Here is a 19,382-nt window from a genome sequence, read left to right on the forward strand (position 1 = left end):
TATAGAAACTACTTTTATATGCTCGAATGGCAGGTTAGACATGTTTAAAAAACGGAATAGCAGAAATTCAGGAAAAATTATCTGAGAGTCGGGAAGTGTTTCCATATCTGATGTTGAGAATTGCTCATCAGCTAAAGATTACTAATTTTTATTTGTACGCAACACGAAGAGTGATGAAAAATAACACATTTTTTGCTACTTCATAATATTTTTCACTCATTTGTATGAATATAATGTAATAAAAGGGAGGAGTTTGGGAACCATTAGTTAAATTGCCTGCGCAACGGATATAGTGAACTCCCGGTTATAGTGAACCGAAATTTCGGTCCGTTGAAGGTTCGCTATACTATATACTTTTACTGTATTATATTTGAGAGTTTAATTTTGAGTCTGAAGACTTTGCTTTTGTGCACATGTTGGGTTCTGACTTTCGTGTTTGGCTTGTGATCTCTATTTAAATGGAGTTGGGTACTGATTCAAATCACCCATCCGAATTAGTAATTCTAAACCCTTAATTGAACCGATTCTATTGATTCAAATCACCTAGATTACTTGTTTTGCCAACTCTAGGTTTTCATAATTCCACATAGAAAAAAAGTAAATAAACATTTTGCACAACTTAGCAACTTTTATTTTCCTTCTCTGTGCCATATACAGTAAATTTATATAAAGACTGCAATAACAGTAGCAGATTGTAACACTGAGAACAATCTTCAATGGTATTTTTTTCCATTACAACAACTGTTAACTGCAAAAAAATGTGCATTGTATATGGTACATAAATTTGTAAAATTTTTCGATAAAACGAATAAATTGCATGTTGATTATTTAAAAGGTAAATAAGTTACAAAATATAAAAGAAATATTTTGATAAAATTTCCATGTTAACCCTGAACAGTTTTATTTGTATGTACTATGTATAAAATTTTTTTTTCATTTTTAAAAACAATTTTGCATTTTTCAAGATATTAATGCTATGTGCTCTTTAACAATTATAGGACACGAACATTTTTTCAAGTTTTCTTAAAACGTTTGAGTTATAAACTTTAATAATGGGCATAAACATATAAAAAATAAATCTAAAAATTCCTAATATTAGCAAAAAGAGCAGGCAACTTACTAAGGAAATTTATGACTAAAATGTCTTAAAAGTATAAAATAGTTTATTAGTAATACAAGGCAATATACAAGATTTCGAAATAAACTATTATTAGCTAGAATATTTTAAAATTCAATCTTATAATAAGCATATAATATGGCGAGAAAAAGTTAGATTTTTTTCTCTGTTCTATTAGCTTGTGTATAAATTTTGACTCCTGTTTTAGTTTTTTCTTATCTGAAAACATTGTATCAAACAACTGCTTATTTCGTTTAATGTATTTATTTTTTAAGTTTTTTGATTTTGTAAAAATTAGCGATTCCTCCTCCTATCAATACAAGCATTTTGTTTGATTTGGAAAAATAATTACGTAAAACAAAAATAATTTAAAAAATAATTCTTTTTAATTATATAATTAGCAATTTTAAAACTTAACAACTTAACCCTTCCATTCAATTCTTCCTCAAAGAATTTTTTTTAAATAGTACTGTGGTAATAGGTAAAAGTATTAAAATTATTAACTCTAAAGGCTTCAGGGCTAACATGGTTTTGGTGATTAACATCATATAGGTGCTTAGCTTTTAACAATGTATATTGTATTGCTTCACAGTTAAATCACATGTTAATGTTGCTGTACACATATTTTCTTTTATCATAGTGTGCATTCTTAGTATCTAGAAATGCTTAAATATAAGAATAGGCTACATCTTTAACAGCAGGGTATACAGAATACTGGAAGTCTGGAAATAAATTCACTACTTTAAAAATATACTTGAAGCATTTCTTTTTAACAAATATCACTTTCTAACCAGATATTACTAGCCAGTTCAGTTTTGCATAGCTAAAATGAGTAATAAAACAGTACCTTGAACTGGGAAAGATATCTGTACCCGAAAGAGCAGAAGCTTTGCTATTAAGCCTGCTTTAGCTTTAGATCATAATTGCATAATTACTTCAACACACACAGTACATTCAGTGAAACAATTAAAATTTATGAAATAGTTTGTCTTTAAACGAGATGGTCAAAGTTTTTCTAGTTTCAACTTTTAAATCTTTTCTATATCACCCAAATCTAGCATCTGATTAATTATGATACAGCAGTTGTAATCCTTAAACAAGCAACATTGATTTAAAATCTCAAATTACCAATAAAAAGCGTTAAATGTGAAGAATACATAAAAGTGAGATATAATATTAGGAAAAAAATATTCAGTTATTGCAGAATATTTAAAAGAAAAAAAAATTATACATTTATACAGTAGTAACATTTCTGTTATTACAATTTGTAAATTTTATAGTCTAAAATATTAATTTTTGATTTCAGAAGAATTTTAAAGATCAACGCATTATAAAATTTTTATTTTCCAAAAATAACTTGTGATTTTCGAATTAAGGCAATGCGTAAATAAAAAGAAATTGCTAACAATATCTGAAAGTGAATTCCTGCAAAATTTCATGTATTGAATTTAAGTTATTTATTGCTTTAGGGTAATACATTTCATTTCTTATTTATCATTTTCAATGGGTAGATATTTTTGAAAACTAAATGTTAATTATTCTAAACGCTATTTTTGGCTTAAAAATTCATAGTCTCCATCCTTCAACAGCTGAATTAAATAATTGAAATGGAAAGAGGTAATTAATTTACTCAAGGCTAAAGCGTAATTTCACAATTCCTTTTTTTCATTCTTTTTTTATTTATATTTGAAAATTCTTGAGAATGCTATTTTTTAACGCAATCGTGTATGTGACAAACATTGAACATTTATATAATGAAACTAAAATATTTTTTTTCCAAATTTTAAATATACTTCAGTACCTTTTTATTTACATAAACTTTTAATTTCATAAAAAAGAATGTCATTTGAAAGTTATATTTTGGAAATCCAACTTTTGTTTCCTTTCACTACTTGTTTCATCAGTAATATGAATAAAATCGTATATAAAGATTTTTGAGAAATCTTCAGCCTTTTTACAATTCAATAATAAATAGAAAATTCATCAATTAGTATTATAAAGCTGTTTAATTAACGTAGTTTCAAATTAAGTGCATAAAATGAAGCAAGACAAAAATAATTAAAGAAAGAACTTATTGATTGTTTAAATACTGTGAGTCAATATTTAGAATCTTAAGTAAATGTATATGTAAATTTGTTTTTCTTATGCAGGATAAATAATCATATCAAAAATGGTGTGTAAAAAATGTTAAAGTTTAATAAAATGTTAATTACAAAAATCATTAAAAGTTAAACTTTAATTATTATTTAGAAAGTAATAAAATCCAATAAATTTTCTTTAAATATATATCAAAACTTTAAAACGTATAACACACATTAGTCAATGCATTTTGTGACAGAAAAATCTATAGTAAAAGTGTTATTAATCAAATTGCATAAATATTTTTTTCCAAATTCAAGTACAATAACTAAAATACCATTAATTATTTATATCTTTAAAGAAGAATTAATAATTATTGTTAAGTTCATAATTGTTAGCATATATAAATTGAAGTTTATATCTCTGCACTTTATGCAGCTAAATTTTCATTACTGTGCTTTTCTCATGAGCTGTAAAAATATTCTATTTTTACAGTTCATAAAATAAGACCACATAGATGATTCAAACAAAATTAATCTTGTAAAGAAAATTTAAGACATCTTTAAAATGAACAAAAGAGCCTAAGGATTTTGTATCACTGAATGACACAATAGAGTTGATTCCTTTCTGTAAAATTGTTAGCTGCACATAGTTAGAAATATTACAAGTGCTAAATCTGCCACCTGAAATCTACGCTACATATCTCCATTAAAGTCATCTCTTACTACACAAATACGATGAGGGACACTGACTACATTAAAAATTTAGAAATATGTGGCTTCGTTTATGATTACACAAGCAAATAATGAAACACATGAATTTCTCTAAAATATACAATGAACTCTATTGCAATGAATTAAAGTAGCTCTGATGTATTGAGTTAAGGTGTTTTGCATTGGAAAAGCACTTGGGATAATAGAATGCAAAAGCTTTCTGTACATATAAGTTTAAACTTTTACATAAATTTAATAAACTCATTTGTACAGATAAAATACAGCAGGTGTCAACATTAATCAAAATTATGCTTTGCACTGACAAATACTTCAAAAGCAAGGGCATAACATTTTCTTTTTCATTAAATCAAGTGCAAGTATTTAATATACAGTAAAAAAGTTACATACTAAGACGCGCACAAATTATATGAACTCACATAACATTTTTAACTTCGAAAAAAAAAGACAGCAGAAAATGTGCTAAGAGTAAATGTCGTGTATAACATTTAAAAATAAAAACTTAAAACGTTTTCATTAACAATATATTTTTTTTCATAAAGGGAAAAATATAAGAGGTCCCTTTACAATTCACGAATGTACAAACCACTAACTTCAAATAAAGGGTATAAGCTAATTCTATATTAGCTAGTGGCATGTACACACATATTTTTTCCGAACCTCTCTTTATTATTCTATGTATATATGTACAACTGTATGACCCAAATGAATTGGATCCCAAGACTTACCTAGAACGGGTTTAGCTTAACAATCAATTAGAGACAGCGTGCCCGAAAAGGAAACCTTTTAATAGAGATATAACGCTGCCTACTTATTCAAAAAGCTTCCTGGTGAAACATTTTTTTTTCCAGTTTAATTGCAATCATGTACACAAAAGAAAGTTTTTGTCGCCCTCTGTACAGAGGGGGTTGACACAATGTCCACTCTTTACGAATTTCACTTTTGCGGGATGGTGAGGGAAAGTCGTCTTGGCCGGGGCATGTCGTACTCCTCCATGGAAAGAGTGCGCCGTCGACCAATGGCTCCCAGAGACTTTGGATCACCCCCTGAGAATGTCCTCTGTCGCTCAACTCCTGGCATTGTTACCGATGTCACTAGAAATGATAATTAAACGAATTTTGAATAAAATACTCAACTACAGTGATGTAGAACAGAAAAATAGTCACTCCGAACAAATTTTATGAAAGTTACCATTTTAGGGAATTAAGATTTAGGTGGGCCCAAGGCCTGATTATAGCCTAGGCCCAACAGGCATGGGACTAGGGCCCACAATTTCTGAGGGGCCTCAAAAATTAGTAAAAAGTCTGATCAACGGTGGGCTAGCTATGTGTTGGTTTAAGTACTAAATAAAAAATAATTCAGCTGATCGGTGACTTTTAGCAAAAATCACTGATTTCAAATGTTTGTGGTCACCAAACTATTTTTATTTTGACATAACATTGCTTTGTTGTTTCATATTTTACTTTAATTTATACATACGTAAACTTTATCTTAGAAAAATAATCTTCAATTGTTTGCTTTCAAAATTTCTTAGAATGTTTCTCTTGAATCATGCAGTTCAATTGATTCTTTTTCATTATTAGGACTACTCTTCAGTAATTTAATTTCAAAACATTTCGTAAGGGGCCCAGATAATTTGGTGGGCCTTGGGGCTTAATTTGTCCTTAATTGTAATCGGTCCCTGGGTGGGCCATGGTAGCTCTGTGGTTAGATAATTGAATTCCGAATCGGAGGGCCTGGTGTTCGATCCTCGACTTCCCACAAAGTACATGCAATAAGTATACTCCTGAAATTTATGGAATTAAAAGTCCTCCTGTTGGTCGCTGCGTAGTACCATGGGTACAGGGATCTGTATAAAATTTCCCTCCTTACTTCGATGATGAAATCATATTCTGATTAAAAATCTCGATGGATCTGTGGATGGTTGGGATCGCCTAAAATTTGAGTATGAAGGAGTGCTTATGCTTATTATCCTAATCAAAAATTTTAATAGATCCGGCAAATTTGTTTTATTTTGGTGTTATGGATGTTACCCTGTCTTCTAAAATACGTCTTTTTGAATTATGACTTTCAAGTCGACTTAAAATGAAATAGATATAATCAACTGGAAACACATGCCACCGATTCTTAGTAATGTATACAAAAAGGAATTTAAAGCATTTTGCATAGAAACTTATACAAAAATTTACTTACAATATCCAAGTCCTTTAACAAACAGCAGTAAGCTTTGGGATAATTTTTCGGGCTGAAAGAGAAAGAGAAAATAATCACTTTTTATTTGGTAAAAGCTATTTTATTTTAGACCTTTATACAGTATTGATGATCAACACAAATATTTACATTAATCACAGCTCGTTAAAAAAATACTAAAACGATTCCAAAAATTGAAGAAGAAAGAAATTAAGTATACACGTATTTCAAATTTAAATTTTTATTTTATTTATTTTAGAAAAATTTAATTGCTGTTCAAAATTTGTAAGTCTTAGAAGCTTGAAATTACGAAAGTATGTAAAAATATTTAAAAGGAGTTTGACGGAATAAAAAAAAAATTACGATTCGATTAATCGAAAATTATTAGCTGTTAAATTTGTAGTAAAGAAAAACATGTTAGTCGATTTACAACTGTCCTCTGAAATGTAAGTAGTTTTTTAGTTAGAGTAGTTTTGCGTTTGAGTAGATGTCAGTCAAAAATAGAGAGAGATTCTAGATAAAAATCTTAACATTCTCAGTGGTGGACGGATCATAGGTTAGAGTCCCAATTTTGTCATGCTGAACATGGGACGCTTTCGTGGTTTTCCTCTCCATGTAACGCAAATGCAGGTTAGTTCCATCTTCCACAGAGGCAAATTTCTCTCAATAATCTTCTGGATTGAGTATTAAATTACAAGATTACTGAGTTGAACATTGGTAATCGTAAACCCATAAATGCGTCGGCTGTTCAACGACGGTTATAAATTACCCGATTATAAGCCGCCGTGGCTCAGGGAATAGAGCGTTCGCTTCCCAATAAGGTGGTCCAGGTTCGAACCCCACTTATGACTGGTTTATACGAATTCTGCTCCCGACGCGCAGTAACCACGATGTTGACGTAAAGTATCCTCAGTGATAGATGGATCACGAGTTAAAATCCCCTTGCCGTCTGGCCAACCTTGGGAGAAAGTCGTGGTTTTCCTCTCTATATAGCGCAAATGCGCTTTAATTCCATCTAAAAGTCCACCACGAAAGCTAGTTTGTTCCAATGTCTGATCTAGGAGTTGCCTCATCTTTTGGATTGGACTCAAAATTATACAAGGCTGTGGAGTTGAACATTGATTGTCGTAAACTCAGAATTCAAGGCCAGTTATAAAATAAAGTAGATTAGTGATAAAATAAAATAAACAGATTATTTATGCTCCTATTTGTGACTGTGGTATGTAAGAGGAAAAATAGAATAGTTACTGCTTGTGCAAAGACGTCTCCTACGCTATCCAGTTTCAGGAATGAAGTCTTTTGTTTATCCATACGACCATAAAGACTCTGGACGGCCTGTAGATGTGCAGCTCTTCCACCACTCACCAACAGCACATCCATGGTTCTATTAGAAGAGATAACATAGTGAATGCTTCGACAAAATTTTAAGATTTGATTATTTTTAGAATTTACAAAATAACTAGTATTATTGTAGAATTCACTATACAATTGGATACCTGCATGCGACATAATCGCGGGTTAATTGTGGCATTCGTTTATGACACTATTCGAAAGCCAATCAGGTTCGAGACACACACGTGAACGCTTACTGGTATTCAATTTAATCTGGTCCGAAAATTGATTACTAAGCCTAATTGCTATAATGTTAATCCCCAATCACAACCACGTGATTAGGTCCAAGCATGTAATTTAAATACCACATGGGTGATCATAATTACGTATTTTTCTTCTCGAGTTGCAAGTACCCAATTATTATAGTAGAATTTATTATCTTTATAAACCTGTTATTCAAACTATCAACTTATCTTAATTACGCTCAAAAAATTTCACATGAAATAATCATTTAAATGAAATAAATCGTTTGCTTTTATCAATCTAATTTAAGATCGAATTATTATTGTAGAATTTATTATAGAATTTTTGAGATTTATTATGGATTTTTTTAATATTTTTTTAGAATTAATTATTTTTTTACACAAATTATTCAAACAATCAATTTATCTTAATTTCTTCCCTAAAATATCATCTGAAATATTTAGTAAAATAAAATTAATTTTGAGCTTTTATCTATTTAGTTTATTATAGAATCGCTATTGTAGAATTTTTTGTGTATTGAAAATTAGCCTTGATGTTTTGTGCTAGATATATGTTTAAATAATCTCACAAATTTTGACCAACTTATAATCTACAGTTGTTCAAAAATAATTACGGACCCAAAACATCGTCTTATTTGGTATTGTTTCTTATAAAATTAACATTTTATGGTTATAAAACAATACAACATTTTGAGGAAATAATTTTATAAATTATGAATTTTTAGAATTAATCCATTTTTATTTCGATTTTACTTGCCGCTTTTTCTTTAAAAAGTTTTATTACAGGTATAAGTGAGAACTTATATAAATGCGACAAAAAATCGTTATAATTTTTAAAAAAATATGCATAAAAATGAAATTGTGAGATTTCTTTATATTTAGAATCTTGTTATAATTCAGAAGATTGTATATTAGAACTTGAAAAAAGATATTTCACGCAGTGAATTTTATTTTCCTTTTTTAAGAGAATATTAAGCACACAAAAATTCATTAGGTTTAAATTTCTTTCTTTATAGCTCTAGTTAGAAGCTAGTATCAAATTGGTGATAGAGCATAACTTAAACTAATCACATCGAAAAATGCATTTACTTATAAAAGCAAAACAGCAATTTCAAATTATATTGTATAAAAAGCATATTTTTATATAATATTTAAATATTCTTTTATTAATATGATAAACTATACTCAGTACTTACTTAAGATTAGTTTCTATGGCACTTGTAATATCTTTTCGGCTGAAATAAAAATTGTAATTGTTACTACACAGAAATATAATTAATTTAAAGCAAAAGTTTATATAATATTAGATTTTTTAAATTTTGTCTCTGTATTCAGAGGTAATAGGTTTAAATGACATTTATTTACAGGGAATATGCTGGGAATTTAAATACTCCATTAGTCAGGAAAAATTAATTCGAGTTGGAGGTTTTACATCATTTTAAAGAACGTAACTTTAAATGGCAAAATACAAAATTTGAGCGAAATCGGTCGAATAGTTTCTGAGAAATAAAATTTTGAAAAGTATCTTTGGAATTCAATTTTTAAGAATATGTTTAAGAATAAGGCATAGTTGAAATATATTGATAATATAAAATTAATTTCATTGGTTGCAAAAATTAGGGAAATTCGTCAAAGATGGGAGAAATTTGATAAAAAATCACTGAATTTTTTTTCTTAGTGCTTGTGGCCCTTCTGAAAACGCATTTTGGCTTAAAATTATCTTTTTAACTTTGCTTGCAATAAGAGATGAAATAAATGAGATAGCTAAATTCTATTTATTGGCGTGTCAGTGTTTCAACATTTAGCATGAACAATTAATTAAACATTTTTCCCAGAAGCACTCCAACATATTCTAAGGGACTACTTGTACGTTCAACTAAGCTTTACTGTGCTAGACAGGACATTGGCCCGTGACGCAAGAGCCTACTTAATGCTCACAAGCATAAACTAATACCATAAAACCTTGAGAAAAAATTTCCATGCCAAAAGATTCCGGATAGTTAGACCTAAAATTCAAACATGCTTTAGCTCCATTTTCCCTTAACAAAAAGGAGCGTTCGCTCGAGACTATTGCAAGTAACACAATTTATGCACACCAGAGTTTGAAAAATGATTTTAAATCACCCTGAGATTTGTTTTTTATATTCAAAAATTATTTAGATTTCTTAATTTATTATTTTTTTAAACTTACTTCATGTAAGATTCAACATATCGACGCAAATTCTTGGCATTAATTTTATTTTTTAACTTTTCTGTGTAATCTTGGATCAAAGTTTCTTTGTTTTCCACACTTTCCAGTTGCTGGAAAAGAAATTATTTGACTGTTTAAAAAAAGGAAGAAAAATGAAAAAAAGTGCTACGAAATACAAAATGTAGTGCTTATACGTTTTAAAATAAAATTTCAAAACAAAAACTATCTAGTAAAAGAAAAAAAGATTGCTGAAAAAAAAGTAAGTTTTATATTGTGCTAGATATCTTACTAGATAGTTTTTCTATGATTTCTGTTTATTTAAGATTCAATCAGAAAATTTTCACTTATTTCTAGTGAAGTTGAAATTTATTTTAACCTCCAAATATATTACGCACAGCATTAAAAAAAAATCTACATTTTTTTAATACTTATTTTTTATAGATAGTTTAAAATTTACTTGCTGGATCAAAAAGTTACATAATTTAATACATTGTATATTTAGAAAAAAATCATTTCATGAAAACAAAGTTAGCATTTAATCGAAAATTACTAAATATTATTAACTACTTTTTAATAATAATTATTTAACGCTGACACATATTTTTTTTTTTAAAAGAAAACTACGGAAAAGATTTTATCCTTTTTTTCTAATTAATGTTATCCTAGAACAATGAGCTAGGACTATGAGTAAATTAACATAGAACTATGAGTAAATTAATAACTGATAGTTTGACCTTGTTAACATCAAATATATTTAAGAATTTATCAGCTTTTTGATTAACATAATATGAATAGTTAAAAAGATTTTAAAAAAAGGAATAAAAAACTATGCTTTGATAACTTTAAAAAATTATGCAAGGAAATTAAAGAAGACCATTATTCAGGGTTAATAAACCTAAAGTACAAACTTAAATTATGTAATAAACCACATTACCATTTAAGTTCTAAATTATATGAATTAATATTGTTTTGAACATAATATACCATTTTTTACTAAGAATTCCTAACACCAATAAATTGAGAGTTTTTGATGTAAATAGTCTTAAAAAATGAAGTTTTTTTCATCTTAAAATTAAAAACATGCTTACATCAATATCATCATCATCAATGTTATTTAAATGCAAATTTAATGCTATATAAAATCTGTTAGGATTTTATAACATAAAGATTTAAATACACATTTTCAAACATTCTATTTAATATTAAATGTACAATAATGCATGCAAATCAACTAACTCTCAATATCTACTTAGTAATAAAATAGCATACGCAAGAAACAAAAATGTTAAAAAAGTGCTTAAATAAATTGACATTCACAGAGCACAATTTTATTACGAAATAAAAATATTAGTGTATTAGTTATTTATTTACATACAGTATCGATCAACGGTTCCCAATTTTTTAAGACTACGGAACCCTAAATGATCGAGCATCTTTTGATGGAACCCCAAATAAACATATAAAATTCATTAACCACTAACAGCCATGCGTTTCGACTAAAAAAAAAAGGCTTATTATTTTGATAACATTGAATGTGAAGAATGAAATTTTTTTCAATTATTGTTTTATCAACGAAACTCTAAAAATAAGTTATGTCAAACCGTTAAATTTGCAGGCCTGTAATAGTATCTAGTTTAGTTCTGAATTCGTTTCTAGTGATTACATTAGTTTAAAATGAATAAAATAAGCTGAATTATAGTTTCGAAAAACAACTCTTTTAAACTTTGAGAATAGTTATGAAAAACTTAATTCGTTATTCTTGAATTTGATATCAACGAAATTATAATTTATTGTTTTGTTATAAATATAATTGCAAGTTTCAAAAACAATTACTGATTTAATAAATTTAAACTCTTGGAACTTCAGTGACCCTCTCACGGAACCACAGGGTTCCGCAGAACACCGTTTGGGAACCGCTGTTATAGATCATCAGAATGACAACCGATTTGCATTATTTTAAAGAGTGAAATATTATGCGTAATTGTGAGCATGCAAGTATGTAAACAATAAAATGGTGCGGATTGGTTAAATTTCTCCTATATATATCTATATATATAGTTAAATAAGCTTATGTATTTCAGAACAAATGGCTTTCATCTTTTATACAAGGAACTCAAATCAGATTTGAAAAATATTTTGGCTCGTTTGTTTCTTGCATTGTATGTTATTCACTGCTGCTCATGATTAGATAGATCCTGGTGATAGAAACTCAAAGGATAGATCTTGAGTCAAAATTCCATTGTTTTGTTGAGCTACTCCTATTTCCGCAACAGCTTGCTGTGAGTCAAGGAGGGGGAGGGGGAGGTATGAGTAATGGAGGTATGAGCCTTCATAATTTTGAAGCCAACAGCATCATTGTAGTAATGCAGTCAGCATTACGCACAGACAGCCTATATTTCCCCGACAAGCTGGTACCTATCGACCTATGCTTTAAGACATTACATAGGATTGAATCCTAATCCTTGAAAGATTTATGTCATCAGTCTCACTTGCAGATATGCGTATAAAATTTCTTTGGAAAAATTGGTAATATGTTGTAATGTACTTGAACAGTTTGTTAAATAACTTTATTTTTAATCCTATATTAAAAATAATAATTTACAGATTCAAATTGCTGTAATTCATGAGCCAATAGAAGTTTTTCTCAGTGTTCTCTTTTTCATATTATTTCTATTTATTCTTCAAATAAGTCACTTGGTTACTAAGTTATCGCTTTTGTGCCAGTTTTTTCACCAGTTTAAAACTGCAATGATATTCCCCAGATGAGTAGACAAATATGTGGATGAAGTACGTCAATTCATAAAATAAAGTAAGATTGGGAGGTGAAGATATTTTCATTGAAATCGGTAAGGCGCCTTAATTTCTTAAACGGAATTTGTTTATCAAAATGAGGAAAAGTTGAAAAAAAATATGTATTCGCTTGTTAAGGGTTGAAGTTTTATCTTTCGTATTTCTCTTATTCTCTTATTTTTATTTTTGGGTATCGCCAAAAAAATTAAATTGAAAATAGCCAAAAATTTGGCGATTATTTTTGGGAAGATATCAATACGGAAACCTTACGAAATAAAATATGTTTCAGTTACGTGGTATTAAGACACATCACTTAACACATTAAGAGCCAACATTCCCAGTAATATTTTTCTTAAAGATAGACAGGTAACTAAATTGTATCTGTAAGGTAAATTTCAAGAATGAAACAAGACATTCGTATGTGTTTACCATAATAAATTAACATAAATTTCGATATTTTAAATTAAAATTAGGTGACTGTAATATTTTAATATTAAAGTGGTAACTAACAATCGAAAATTTCAACTTAAAGTAAAATGCTCTGCCACTTATTTAATAAAGTTACTTTGCATCACTGTAAAATATTGTGTTTTTGTAACACCAGTCTAAAATAGTTTTTGCATTTGATTTTACCCCTTTTATATTTTTGCTACAGAATATTCAATTTTTCTTTTTTGAATTTTTTTAAATGCAAACTTTGATGTCTTATAATTTGCTTTGACTTCTAAAATATTTCAAACTCACGAAAACTAATGACAGATACAGATGAAATTTATAAATTATACAGTTTATTTCTTGTTATTTTAAAAGATAAAAAATTTTTAGGAGTAAAAACCTACAATAAATGCATGAATACTCAAAATTTATTTAAATATAATCAAATGTTAGGCAATATAAAATCAAGCGTGAAAATATTTTTGTTCTACAAAAATGGAATGTTATATGTTTGAAAATTTATTAAACTAAAAATTGGTTAAGCTTTAAAGATATATTTTTGCTGCATCAAAATTAGTAGGCTTCTGTAATTTTCGTTTTAATAATCACTAGGCTTCAACTATGTAACATTCCTCAATCGCATAAATTACAAAACATAAAATACAACTTTCTATTCGTTTTTACTTATTTACAACAATAATTAGATACCGTCAAGTGACGTCACCATAAGTAAATCGTGTCATTTATCAATTCAGAAGCCAATCAAGTTCGACACACACTAGTGACGTTGCTTGCAGGTATCCAATGAAATCTGATTTAAATCACATGGTTAGGCATAATCACTTCACTTCTTCTCGAGTTACAAGTATCCAATATCAGAATGAGAATTGTTAAAGTGCAATTCATTCTAATTTACAATATATATTTGTGCAGTGGAGATGCAGATTTCGGGTGAAAAACAGAACGAAACCATGCAAGCACTAAAAAATAACTCTAATAAATTTAAATGCATGCAGTTGCGAAATAATCTTTACCTCCTGATTGTTTTCACAAGTCACGACAGATGTTGAGAAGCCGCAATACAGAAGAGGGAATGATTTTAAAAAGAACAGAACCAACAGTAAAAGATAAGTTACAGGCCCAAGTACTTACATAAAGGCAACATTTATAAAGTTTCCAGGGTAATATGGGAACAACACGTAAATATCAAATGAATATTAAATACACAATAAGCAATTTGTTTTAGCATATGTATTCATGCTACTATGCCACAAGTAAAACACATTAATAAGGCCATCGTTAAAAGCAGTTACAAGAAGATATTTATAAAAATTCTTATTTTTTTAATACAATCATGCAGATGGACATTTTTTAAATGAAATACTTAAGTTTATTTTACACAAATAAATAACGTATCCTTATAAAAGTTTCGTAACAATATTTGTTATTTATGTAAATAGTATTTGTATGTTTGATGGCCTACCTTTTGTTTTCCAGCTATTAAATATAAAATGTAATAAACATGAATACAAAATAGTTCTTTTTTGTTTAAAAAGAACATAAGATTTGAATGCATAGTACAATTTAATATTTTACAGTATAACATTCCAGGAATAGTTATGTTTTGAAGGGTTCATCAGGCGGTTTAACCACACCATTATGTATTATATATCTGGGGCAGAATAGCCATTAACGATGACAAGTAAATTAATTCAAATGCTGTTAAATGAATGAATATTTCATACCAATTAAGCTGTTTAACCACACACTTTTTTTCTTCTAGTACCTGTACAGAATAGCCATTAAAGATGACGAGTTATTCAAATGAATGAACAATTCAAGTTTTGTCAATTGAATGAATATTTATCCTCAATTTTAAGCTTTTTAACCACATATTTTTGTCCTATGTAGAAAATAGCCATTAAAGATGGCAAGTAAATGAATTATTCAAATAAATGAACAATCAAATGAGTGATGAAAAATATTGGAAGATAATATAAATTTATTGAAACGGTCGAATTAAATCAAATGAATGAACTTTTTTAATGATGTAAAATAAATAAATATTGACGTAATATTGAGTGAATGATCAATTCTTCAATCCAATGAAAGAATTAATATCAAATGTGAGTAGAGAACAGAATTCACGCGTTTTAGTAACTCTCTGACTTAGTCTTATCGATCCTTTCTTTTCTTTTCAAAACTATCTAAGTTGAATGCAACTACTACTACTCGTGGTATTCACTAGATTGAGTTCATTGAATTACTCTTCATTAGAAGGGATGTGTAGTTAAATTGCATAAGAGTTAAATGCGGTTATACTGCTCTGAATTCCATGAAATGAAAGCCCCTGAAAGACGAAGTATTCTGGGAGTTAGCAGGGTAGCCAATCCATTGACTGGTTTTTTTCCCAAAAAATATTAAAAATAAGAAAAAATTTAAACTGAAAGAAAAATTACCAGAAAATAACTTAGAGATCCAATCTGTCAATTTCTCATAAGTAATTTATAAGAAATTTCCTTTACTCTAAGAAAGTGAAGAAAATTTATAGTAGTCATTCCTGGACTACTCTTGAAACATTCGTTTTTTTTATTATTTTGCTTGCTTTACTTTTCTACTAATTATAGCTTATTTCACAAATTTATTGCCAAAATCACACGCTTCTATTTGAAATAAAAAACCTAGTTATTTATTACAGATTGAACAGATTATACTAAGTTTTATAGACACAAAAGTATTTTTTAAGCATTTTTTGCTTCGTTCCTCAGAACTTTTTTTTTAAAAAAAGAAGAAAAAAACACTAGGTTTGTTAATATTTATGTTAACTGAAAAAATAAAATACAGAGTGCAAACTTAAGTCCGCATTCTATTCTTAACTTCTGGGCCCTGCAGCTAAGAATTGCAGCTTTGGCTATAAAAAGAATGTCTTGGTTTAGTAAAGTGGTAATGCCATTCAAATTAAAACAACCTACAGCTTCATCTTTGCTGAAAACTGCACAGTTATAGAAAAAGTGACTAACAAAAAATTTATCCCCATTTTCGATTTAGTATCGTGTGAGCATTAATGATTAGAAACACGCTTATAACAAGCAAATGTTTATTCACCATTTCATACACTGTAATGGGATGAAACAATCTTATAAAATGGAAGAAATAGTTCTTTTTTCATTCTAAAATTGTTCCGTCATGTCAAGTAGAAACAATTGTTCCCTTTAAGCAAATGTGTATCTAATGTATAACGGGATTAAATCGATGGTACTGAATAATTTTGTAATTCACCTTTTTCTCTCATCTCTTACAGTTTTTGAGATCGGAAAGCTTACTTCTGCAATTTTTTCTTTCTAGAAGGCGCTTAATACGCTGGATGCTAGGTAGCGCACCCTGCAGAGCATAGCCACTTTAATATACCTAGATATCCGTGCTCCAAATGTAGCTGATTGAAGGTTAAAAGGAAGACGAACTTTAGTAAGCACCCTGTGTAACTATTCTTTAAAAAAAAACAATATTTAATTTTCCTTAACTGCAATACCATAATAACTTATCTGCTGTTTTGTAACAAAAACAGCAGATAAGACATATATTTTTTTAGTATTAAAAACAAGTGTTTAACATTTCATTTCATTTTGTTGTGGACTAAACGTGTTTACGAATACTCCTTTTTTAATAACATGTCATTTAAAACACATATTCATGAACTTCTTTAAAAATGTTTTTGATATATCTAAAAATAATTTCGTTTGTATTCAGGAATGATCCGTTATGTGTTTAATGTACAGGTGACATCAAAATGCTGGCTATAAATAAATCATCTCATCAAAACATTAATGTTACAGATTGAAATATAAAATTATACACTTTTTCATAAATGATTCATCTTATTTATTACTGCTTATTTCATTAATTAAATATTAACAAAGAATTTATGTTTAATATTCTTGAGTTTTTAACTTAAGTTAAATAAAATAATTATGAACTATGCATGTTTATTTCTAAAAACAATAATAGAGTAATTGAACAGGCAGATCTAAATAGGTTTTCTAAACAATTTTAGTGTACTGCTTAACTATTGTACTTGTTTGTTATTCTACTGTTTAACTATTGTACTTGTTTGTTATTCTAAATACCTTCATCTGCCAGCTCTACAAATATCTCAACGTTGAACATAAAGCACTATAATCAGGAATCAAAAGATCAAATTAAGAGAATTCAACTTTTAGTTCGGTAACGAATTCTTGATCCAAATTTTTAAGGATATATTTGTTTTGGTATTTGCTTGATTTGGTAGGATAACAAAGAATTGAAAATTACATAAAAAATTGTTCCAGTAAACAGTAGAGAATTTCCAGTAAACTTAGATAATTTTGGAATTAACCTTAAGGAGTATAAAATAAGCATTATAAAAAAAGTTATAGAACATTACTGCCACATTGCAAAAATAATTTAAATAAATAATCAATAAAGAACAGTTTTTAAAATTATAAAATACAAACATCAAAACCTATTTTTATACGACTGTTATATAATGAATAAAACATATTACACGAAATAATTGATAATTTTTAGTTTTTTTTAAATAATATAATAAAATCAGTTTAAATCGAATTAAAAGTAGAAAAACTATTCGATGCTACAAACGAACACTTTATACCATTTAATAAAGAGAAATTAAATCTGATTCTATCAATTTTTTTAAAGAATATAACTACTAAAAAGTTAGCAAAAAGCATTTATTCATTATAAAAATAAAAGGTATAATTAAAAAATATTTTTTTATAACTAGAAAGATTATATTTCTCAAATAAGGTTTTTTATTCGCAATAAAGATTCAAGAAAGAAATAATTCACAAATTGGTGTCAATTGGTTGACAATATTTAAAAAAAAAAAAAAAAAAAAAAAAAAAAAAAAACAGTAGCATATTTTAACTTACCGCTCCAAATTTATGCAGCACAAGATATTGTTCAGTAGAAGGATTCATGCCAACATTTGAAAGTTTCCAATTCATAAACTAAAAGTTAAAAAAAAGTTGTTTTACTATTACAGTTAAATTAGCTTTGCAATAAATTGTCTTTTGTTAAAACTGATCTAAATTGAAAAAAAGTGTCCATAGAGTTTAGAAAATATAGCACAATATTTAAAAAAACGTTCGCAAGTTCATAGATTTCTTTTTAAAAAAATATTTAGCTTTATTACTAAAGAAATGCAACTTAACTACAAAATTTGACAGACACTGTTTTCTGTTGACATTCTCTTACATAGTAAAACTCTTAAAATTTACATTCATTTTTTAGGGTGAATACAATATTAAAAGAGTCATTGACCTTCGTTCATTCAAAAAAGTAATTATGCAAATTCAATTCAATGCTTGAATGAGGGATTTGTTTTTAATTTCTGAATAGGGGATAAACTGGCTTTAGAACTAAAATGATTTTTAACCCTTTGACGCAGATAGGACACCGGGGTCTCTAATATATTTTTTAATGACGCTCTAATTACAAGCAAAATTTTATTTTGGCAGTTTTAAAGTGCAAAAACAGTATAATAGTTACTAAAAGAATCTTTTAAATTACCAGAATTATATTAGTACTAAAATTTAAAATCCCAAAAAGTAGTTAGAAATTTTTTTTCCATTCATATTTAAAAATTTATCAATAATTGATTTTGCAAAGTACAGAAATTTCAACAATGACTGATTGTTTCTCATAGATCTAAATAACTGGAAATATGCGCAAATTTGAAAAATTGTTTGGATGTAAAACTTGTTTGAAAGATTTTACCTTTAACGTAGATAAAAACACTGGTGTGTCAAGCTTATGAAAAGTTATTATGTGTCAAGCTTAATAAAAAATAATGAAAAATATCTTTAGTGAAGATTCTGCGTCAAAGTGATAGACAACTAAATCTTAAGTCTGGAACATAAAACCAGAAGTATATTCAGGAGAAAATATAATGTTTTACAAGAAATAAATAATGTATACCTTATCTTTAAAATATTCCATCATTCCTACACCAGTTGATACACAGTGAATGAGAACTAATCCTAATACTCTGGAAGGATGAGCGAGCTGAAATTACATAAAAAAATAGTTAGTACGATATTTTATAGTTGTTTAATTTACAATTTTCATAAAATTAAACTAATAAATTTCATAAGATGCAGAAAAAATGTTTCAATTTTTAAATAAACAACGATGTACAGTGCTCAAAAGAAGAAAAAAAAAACGGACCATCCTAAATAACTTTCGATTGGATCATC

The 19,382-nt window shown here is 27.9% G+C and overlaps 1 protein-coding gene across 4 annotated transcripts in view; it reads right to left on the reverse strand.

Moving 5' to 3' along the window:
• Positions 1-608: 608 nt before the first annotated feature.
• LOC107441008 (uncharacterized protein ZK1073.1) overlaps positions 609-19,382 on the reverse strand; it is a 128,720-nt gene continuing 109,946 nt past the window's right edge. For 3 of the 4 annotated variants that reach the window (XM_043043899.3, XM_043043911.3, XM_043043918.3), the window contains exons 7-13: positions 19,105-19,191; positions 18,057-18,134; positions 9,904-10,013; positions 8,909-8,947; positions 7,366-7,501; positions 6,121-6,172; positions 3,289-5,021 (exon numbers count right to left, since the gene is read on the reverse strand). In XM_043043899.3, coding sequence (XP_042899833.1) covers positions 4,864-5,021; positions 6,121-6,172; positions 7,366-7,501; positions 8,909-8,947; positions 9,904-10,013; positions 18,057-18,134; positions 19,105-19,191 — 660 coding nt within the window. In that variant the 3' untranslated portion in view covers positions 3,289-4,863. Of the gene's footprint in view, positions 5,022-6,120; positions 6,173-7,365; positions 7,502-8,908; positions 8,948-9,903; positions 10,014-18,056; positions 18,135-19,104; positions 19,192-19,382 lie in introns of all 4 variants that reach the window. The other variant, XM_043043903.3, reaches the window with a different exon arrangement.

This window comes from Parasteatoda tepidariorum, chromosome 3, assembly GCF_982258835.1.
Source record: "Parasteatoda tepidariorum strain Cologne lab strain chromosome 3, Ptep-v5.0, whole genome shotgun sequence".
Taxonomy (NCBI): Eukaryota; Metazoa; Arthropoda; class Arachnida; order Araneae; family Theridiidae; genus Parasteatoda; species Parasteatoda tepidariorum.